General features: G+C 41.5%; 1 protein-coding gene across 1 annotated transcript in view; it reads left to right on the top strand.

The window, feature by feature from the left end:
- Nucleotides 1-9,052, top strand: part of NPSR1 (neuropeptide S receptor 1) — a 61,092-nt gene that overhangs the window by 41,697 nt on the left and 10,343 nt on the right. Inside the window, exon 3 of the mRNA XM_009886207.1 lies at nt 4,781-4,982. Within this exon, the coding sequence (XP_009884509.1) occupies nt 4,781-4,982 (202 nt within the window). The remainder of the gene's footprint in view (nt 1-4,780; nt 4,983-9,052) is intronic.

The following is a 9,052-nucleotide window of genomic DNA, read 5'->3' as shown; positions in this document are numbered from 1 at the left end:
TTCCTGCTGTAGCAACATTTGGACTCTGTTACAGTTTTCCAAATGGCAAAGGAGCTGTGGTTTCGAGATTTATTATCTGCACTTAGCCCTCAGCAGTTTTTTTAAGCATTGTGTTAGCAAAGAATGAAATGACATTTTAAAAAGTATAGAGGTTTTCATTATCTTCCAGCATTTTGAGGAGGTTATTATGGGCAAAAGCTATCCTTCGTACAACTGCACTGACTCTAGCAGCCACAACAGCTGTATTGTCTTATTTATTCACGCTAAAAAATAACTTGGATAAAGAATGCAGTACTAAGAATTCATACAATAGTTTGATAAGAGAACATCAAAAGCTATAGCATATAAGTTTGGATACCTACTGTTTCTTGTAATTTCTTCTATTTGTTATTTTTACACACTCAAATATATCCTGGCTGCTTAGCAGTACAATTTAAACATGATTTCTTTCCTATAGAGCCTAAAGTAGGATGTTAAGTGTGTTACACTGACTGAATAAACAGAAATAGCAGGTGGGGAGGAAGGGGAACAGTTAGAAGAACCATGAGGTCTGGAAGATGCACTTTAATCAGACGCAAATATCATACTTGTTTTGGCGTAATGATGGCTTTTGACAGCCTGCTCTATTCAGGGGATCAGATTAATGGTCCTTTCCGGCCTTAAAAACCTATGAATCAATCACAGCCCAGGCAGTAGTGCTGCTTTGGCAGATGTTAAGGTCTGAAAACTTCAAATACTTTGTGAAATTTAGCTTCATATTCCCCAGCACGCAGACCAACTTTTTCAGAGCGGGGGGATTGATATCAAGGTTTTCTCAGCAGGTTTTGGGAGGCACGGTGTGCTCTGCAGCTCCTGCTGACATTGAGCCGGGCTCGGGAGGGCTCATAAACCACCTGAAGCACGGACTGTCGGCTGAGCGGGGTGAGCTGTGAGACAGGCTCACTGACATTTCGTCTTCATACGTGGTATGCAGCACTTGCTAAATTACCGCCTGGGCTTAGCAAAGAATTTGGTGGTTAATCTCTGCAAACCACTTTGAAGTTGAAAAAAACCCCACCGAACCCCCTCAGATATTTATAAAAGCCTTTTTTTTTTTATCTCAGTCCCATTTCCTATACCTATACCATAAAGTTTTTTCTTTTCTTTTTAAGAGTAGAAAAGAGCAGACATTACACCCAGCCGAGGGGCAGCAGAGCCATCAGCTGGGTGCAGCTGTGGGGGGAAACGGGCCACGAGCAGAGATAACGCTGGCAAAGCCCACCCGCCACTGGCAAGGGCTGGCTGCACACTGATGGACAAGCAAAGACCATGTTTAAATGGAAAAAAGAGGCAGCTGTAAATTCAAAAGAACAATCTAGAGAGGTATATTTACCATAGCAATCTTCCTGGAATATACATAAATATTTTGCACCCAACTATTCCTAGCAGAGGTGTCGTCTGTGTGGCTTTTGAAATGTCCTCTTAGCCATTCTGCAGAGAGAACAAAGAGATTTATGAAACTTTTTCATTGGTAATGACGCAGAGAAACTTTAAAAACAGTTCTGAGTCAACTTGTGGCAAGTTTCTTTCCAAAATGAAATGCTCATGCCCCAAAATCGTTCAATCAGGAAACAAAAGAGTTGTTTCTCCTTACCGATTTTAAAAATTATGTTTCAGTGTAGCCTTGAAATACCATTTTGGGAAAAAAAAAACAAACATTTTGCTTTGAAAATGTCGAACAATTTATTTTTTAAAAAAATGTGGTTTAGTTAAAAAACATTTGCATAGCTTCTAAGCAAACAAACTTCAACAGTTAAATATTTTATACTCCCTTTGTGTATAGATGACCACAGAAAGTGTAGGATGCGGAAGAATTATACGTTCTAATCCTAATGCTTTTACTGTGTGAGGCACCTAATTCAATAACCAAAGGAGTCATTAAAAAAAAAACCATAAAGAAAAGATCAAAAAGAAAAGAACCTGAGAAGTCATAGCAGAAGAGAATGTATAAATATTTCACCATATTGAAAAGATACATGCAAGTAGTATACAAACTAAACAGCAGGTGACAACAAAACTGCTTAAGTAAAAGACAAAACCCAAGTAGGTGTAAACTGTCCATTGAACGGCTTTGGGCTGCAAATGATGCTAAGATCCAGCAGATCAATGGGATTCTGGAACTCTCTCTGGATTTAAAACCTCATTTTAAAATGGCACTCACTTTATAGAAGAAGGATTGCATAGCACTGCTGTTCATGGTAAAAAGGACCAAAACTCCTCCCAAGAGGTGCCTCCCTGCCACATGTTTTTGGGAGAAGGCAGATATGCACAAAACCACAGCCACAGCACATGGATGGTGGAAGCGGAGCAAAGGGGACAGTGACATGAAAATATCCTTTAGGAGAGTCAGTGCCAGAATTCATGGCTGAGATTCTTGCTCCGGCCCCGGGGATTTGGTCTTGACCACCCCAGTATGAAAAACTCTCAATTTAAAGAGAAATATTGTTTTTAAAGGAAAATACTGAGACCGGCTGAATAGACCGTCATATTTCAAAAGCTGTTATTTATTTGATTCCATGTATAATTGATATAGTTCTAGTTATATGATTTGCCTGCATTTAGAGCATAGTAGAGCGTTTACAAAAAACAACATAAAAAGTCCTGCTTGTGAGGCAGCCAATTAACATTAGTCTGATAAAACAGAAATCTACTTACCTCGATGCTATCAGTGCCCTGTAAAGCCCTTTAGACTAGCAAGGCCATATTTTACCAAACACGAGGGACAGTTAAAAAGGAGATTAAATGAACATTGCAGGTAATGTTTTATAAAACACAAAGATAAAATACCACTCTTGCCTAACCCAAATTGCCCACTTCTCTTCAAATTAAGGGTGTTATTACACAGTGCAAAGAATAAAGCATGTTATGCAAGTGTGATCTTTTCCCCTTAGAATTAGACACGCGGGCCCCACTGAGGCTTGTATGTACATAGTTTAAGTAGCCAACTCACAATCGAAAAGCCCTTTCTGTTAGGAAATATTTTGTGAGACTGACTCTTAATATTCCTTTTGCTAAGTTTATTCTGTTATGCTTTCAGAAACTTCACGGTTCTCTTCTGCCTGTGCAATATTTATAGACCTAATCTAACCCTCTCACTTACGTCAATGTCATCAGAGTTCCCTTAAGCCCTAGATTAGCAAGACTGTATTTTGCTGAACGTGGGTAGCATTTAAAAATGAGCAGGATAAGTGAATATTTGCAACTGATGTTTTATAAAGCATAAAATTACTTTTTGAATGTTTCTTTCACACACTTTTGTATTGCTCTTTGAGCTTCAAGGAGGAAAGACGTTCTTCTTGATATGCATAATTTAAAGTGATTTTCCATTTCACACACAACCTCGGGTATTTTGTAGGACAATAAAGTATTTCAACACCAAAGCTCCCCAGATCAAAAAATCTGTCCCCATCTGTTCCTCTCACAATCTGACTCAGGAGGAATAACTACTGCTGAGAATCACTGGTACTCCACAAATCAACCTTTTTTCCCCACACTTCTCAGCTAGAGCTACATGGATTTTAGCCAGAAGATCCAGATTTGTGGGGAAATAAAAAAAAAAACCAACAAAAAACCCAAACCAAAACAAAAAACCACCAAAATCAAAAAACCCAAACAAAACAAAACCAAAACACCTTGGGGCTGTTTACTCCAAGCCATTGATTTTTATGAAATTCCATGGGTACTATCAGATATCACTGATATCATTTGGTTTACCACCAGTTTTCCCCATGTGGCAGTGGAGGAGGCCAGAAGTCAAAGGGAAGCAGTAGTCCAAACCTGCTAAGTGTTTTGGGATTCTTCAGTTCCTGATCTTCGCCATGAGGTCCAGAAGGAACTTCAAGTCAATGTCGATTGTGGCGGACAAACGAGGGCTGAGCACTTGAGCATCAGACCACCATCATCTGCCCTGTCTCATGGTTAGCAGTCCACACTTAGTACAGCTTGGGCATGTTCCCATCAACAGCAGTTGTGTTTGGTCCCTGCTGTGCCACAGGGAACTGCAGGAGATGCCTGGGCTCTCCAGGACCATGTTTTCTTGGGGCAGTAGAATTGCAGTTGGAGTTAAAGGCAGGTGGCTGTGCAGTTTTGCCCCAATACCGAACAGAGGTGTTTTCTGTTTCCTGATAGGAAGTGTTTTGCAAGTTTCTCACTACAAGGTGCATCAAAATGCTTAATTATCATTCCAAGGAGAATATTTTCCCCCTTCAGTACATCCAGTATGCTCCAACCTGGTGTGTGCTTTAAGTAACCCTTCCTGGTCTCAGCCTTCCTCTGTTATCTGCAGCACAAGGGCTTCTTCTTCTTCTCTGTCCCTGTGTCCTCCTATTGACTGTGGCTTTGCTGTGCCAGGGTAAGAGTGCACAGTAGGGGAGGCCTGCGGTCCTTTGCATTTTCTCATGATGTTGCCTTGGTGGCGCACAGGAACCTTTCGCATCTCATGTTTCTGACTTGCTGACCCTGACCAGTGCCTTTCTGATTGTGTTTCAGCTTCACTGGACCCTTAGTATCTTTAAATAAAACCTTTAAAATACAAGCCCATAACAACATGACTTTTTATCATGAGAAAAAGATGAAATCCCAATGCTCCTTTGCAGTCTTTTCAGCATCAGCCAGCTGCAGACCAAAATTCCCTTTCTTCACCCCGTTTCCTCCCCCTCCCTGCCTTTCTATCAGTACTGCTACAAGGGGCCAGTCACACCAGCACCCCCATTAACACCGTCTGTTTGACTCTGTTGCACAGAAAGACAGGCGAAAGTTCTTATTGGAGTGGCCTGGAGCCTCTCTTTCCTGTTTTCCATACCGACTCTGATTATTTTTGGGAAACGGCAGCTCTCCAACGGGGAAGTGCAGTGCTGGGCTCTCTGGCCTGATGACTCCTACTGGATACCCTACATGACGGTGGTGGCTTTCCTGGTGTACTTCATTCCTCTGATCATTATCAGGTAAGCCTGAACCGCAGTCAGCAAGCGTGTGGTGAAAGCTGTCAAGTGTGCAATCAGCTTAATGCTTTAATTTCTACTCATTCATTACGATTTCATTTCCACACCTGCCTTATAGCTGCTTCAGTTTTTATCACATAATGCACGGGTCACTGTACGTGCCCTGGGTGTTCTCCATGCCGTATTAATAGCCAGAAACATTTTCTCAGAAAAAAAAAAGGACTGAATCTCTACGCGTATCCACTTCTTTCTGCAGATTCAGGCTTGAAACATATCATTATAAATCCAGTAAGAATGTCTAGCTATTATGACAAAACATAGTTTTAATAAAAGAATAGGAGATGACACTTAACGTTAATTAAACTAAAATTAACTTAAAGTGCTCTCAAGCTTCATAGTACTAGAAGAGTGTTTCTTCACCAGGATCGGACAGAAAACTCCAAGTGTTTGAAGCTGCCAACCACTCCTAAAATATGAACAAATAAAAATCTTCCCGTTTTGTAATGGGAAACCTGAGCTGCAACTATTTGAGACTGATTTGTCCAAAATCGCAAAGACAATCTGCAGCAGAATCTACTTATAAACTGAGATAAATCAATATCCCAGCCTATGCTTGGTGATCAGTGAATTTTATTGCCTCCCTCTGGGGTGCTGCCATTAGCCACCGTTAAACAAAAATTACTTAGCCATGAGGAGCTAATGATGCAAAGGAGCAGTCAAAAACTGATGTGGAAGAGGAGTGAGGCTTCTTAACTACCTTGAAAGGCTGCCGGTGGCAGTAACTTGCTCTCCGAGCCTAGACATAATTCCTTTCCTTTCTTTCCCTTTTATTCTCTTTCAGCAGCACGGTTACAATAGGATTTCTTGGTGTCCATCTCTTCTTCTTAGTGGCAAAGACGACTTGCTGGGACTCCTTTCGTTCCCCATAATTTGGTGACATGCTCCTTGGGCTGTGAGAGAGGAGCTGCATTTGCGTGTCCCTTGGACATCTCTCATGGTCCATCTGCTTTTCTAGCAGGCAATGAGCCATGAGTCGCAGTTAGTTTCCTGCTCATTAGCACCCCAGGTGAGAGCAGGGAGCTGGGGGGAGAGCCGATCTTTTCTAGGTGATGACAGGACTGGCTACATAAGATAAATAGTAAAGACCATGTCATGGTTTTAGTTCCTTTCCAGTTGTGTTGTGCCATGAAGTGTCTTACTGTTTGACCACAGAGATTAAGTCCTGCAGCTTCTAGTGGAAGCAAGTTTATCTCTGATAGAACCGAAACCACAGGAGCATGGAAACCGTGGTGCTTGAGCTCATTTAGCTGACTTTTTGAGACAAATTCAACATTGACTGCTGTTGGTCCTTAGAGAGAAGGGACAATTTTTATACTTTGCTCGAAACATATCAGTTTGACAATCCTTCCATTTTTGTGCCAGATTGCACAAATAGACAAGCGAAATCATGAGAAATTCTCCTTGAAGAAAGGACATGATAGCAATTGAGAAAGACTTCTCCCAGGTTATCCAGCTGCTCTTCCTTCCTAAGCTGCATCATTTCTCTCTGTATGTTTGCCTGTGTCTTAAAACCAGCCTAGCTTTAAATAAACCAAAAAATATTCTTGGTAATATATAAATAAAAACACGGATCTGCCGTGCAGCACTAGCAGCAAAAAGAATAAACACACGCAGAAGTCACAAAAAGTAATTTAACTGTGCAAAAGAAAAGGCACTAGAAATCTTTGAGGCTGGCTGATACTGTGAGAGGAGTTTTGTTACGAATTTTCTCAAGTAGCTAGCAATCAGGAAATTCTAGCCAGCACCTTAAGGGTTTTAGGAACAAGGCCCATAGCCTGTCCAGTTATCAGTCATTCCATGGGTGTGTGAAACATCTCTCACACTCAAACTTACAGCTTCGCACGCTTTCTATTACAGTTCAGCCACTCCTTTTTACACAGCGTAGATACTTGTGTGGCAAGAAAAAGCCAGCTACATAGCAACAAATTTTTCAGAGCTGCTGACATTATGCTCCCCTCCTCCCTGCCAAAGGGCGATATTCAAACCAGATCAGCTCTGTGACTGACTTGCTTTACAGTAAATCCCCAGGAGCAAGAAGGCGATGAAGTCACGAGGGGAAAGGGAAGGGCAGTGAAACTGGCATTTCATGAGATTGCCCTGACAGCTTGAGACATGAATAAAGCATCCTAAAATTTTTGCGGCTTTAACCTTAAGTGACTTTCACACGAGAAGTTTATGGCAGGACAGGAGCTTAAAACACTGGCCTTGGAGCCACGGGGCAGAGCAGTGCCCAAACACGTTCCTGGTTTCAGTGTACACTAACACAGATGCTCTCATGTCCTTGCCAGCAGAAGTCGAATTTCTGACAGGTCCTAAGTGGTGTCAGGCACTGGGAGGAAGGAAGGGGGCTGGTGCAGGGAAGGATTTTTTTGTGCCCATTTATTTCTAGTTGTCAGTGATGCTATTTTCTTCAGAATAGAGAGGATTGTCTGAAACCACAGAAAAGGGGATTACCATCAGGGCAAGGTCAGCAGAGACATTATGAACAAATGCCATGCAATTTGGAAAGAACTGGCCATTTTTTAGAGCATTTTTTCAAGTTTCAAGCATACAACTGAAGGTTGCAACTTCCCAGCTGATGCATCTGTAAAACATCTGTCAACGTAACTTCAAGGCGCGACACCTATTTCTTTAAAATTTCTTGGCAGTCCAGGAGTTTAAAGCTAATCTACCTGATGTGGCTGCAGCATATAAATACTCTAGTAAGCAGTTCGCGGATAAAGAACGGCAATAAAGGCTGTTAACATCTGCAGAGACTCAATTTCTCTGCAAAAGTTTTGTTCCACCAAACAGCTTCAGAGGCACAGTAGGTCTGATGACAAACGAGACACTGTTTCCTAAGGGCGAGTGAGTGAGATCACGTACATTGTAGTTGCGTATCACTCTGTCAAAAGGTCAATTATAAAAACGAAAGGTGTTATTTAGTAAATGAAGGAAAGAATTTTGTGATTTCTTTTTTTAATTTAATGGCCTTTAGCTGTAGATATTATTTAAAAAAAGGCCACAACATAACAATGGAGAGATGATCCATAAACGTACGACTGAAAAGTCAAGGATCAGTGTCTAAGAAGGCGGGAATATGAATAAACCAGAAGCTGAGGCACACGCCACACTTACTGAGGAAGTGAGGCAGGGTGCACACAGAGAAAGAATAACCTTTTCTGCAATAATTCATTTTGTTTGCACAGCTACTTTATTTTTTCTGCTGAAGCACTCTGATTTAGCTGCATGACAGGTGCCTGATGCAATGTGGGACACTGGCTGGCAGAGTTAATTCTTAATTAGTTCTGCTGCCTGAATCTGCTGAAAACCTAGCCTCTAGAGCAAAGCAGTTCACTGATGACAGCACTTTTTCTGGTGCAGTTCATCCGAAGTGCATACAAAGGATAAAATTTTACTTTTCAGGTGCAGGACTTAATTCCACACTAGATACGCTGCTTTGGCTGAGCAGTTTTCACTCGCTACAGTCCAGGTACCCTCATCTTTTAAGCTTCTCTCATCCATCCCTCAGCTCTCTTGCCAGAGCTGATTTCACATGTTCCTGACACAGCCTTCAACTAACTCACAGGAGTTGTGTTATTCATAACACTGCAGCCCGTGGAATGAATTATTTAGCTGATAACCTTATGCTCAGTCTGGAAAACCCTTCCACCGATGAGATAATCCCTCAGATGTGGTGTGAGCAAACCTGTATCTTCCAAGCCAAAACATGAACCAAAAGAAAACAAAAATCTGTCCCTTCTTTTTTTTTTTTTTTTAAATTTATCATAAAATCATTGAGGTTGGAAAAGAAATTTAAGATCATCGAGTCCAACCGTTAACCTGGCACTGCCAGGTCCACCACTTAACCGTGTCCCTAAGCACCACGTCTACCTGTGTTTGAAATCCCTCCAGGGATGTTGACTTAACTACTTCCCTGGGCAGCCTGATCCAGTGCTTGACAACCCTTTCAGTGAAGAATTTTTTCCTAATAACCAATCTAAACTTCCCCTGGCACAACTTGAGGCCATTTC

Source organism: Charadrius vociferus, unplaced genomic scaffold (genome assembly GCF_000708025.1).
Source record: "Charadrius vociferus isolate BGI_N301 unplaced genomic scaffold, ASM70802v2 scaffold545, whole genome shotgun sequence".
NCBI lineage: Eukaryota > Metazoa > Chordata > Aves > Charadriiformes > Charadriidae > Charadrius > Charadrius vociferus.
This window is presented reverse-complemented; position numbering and strand designations above follow the sequence as displayed.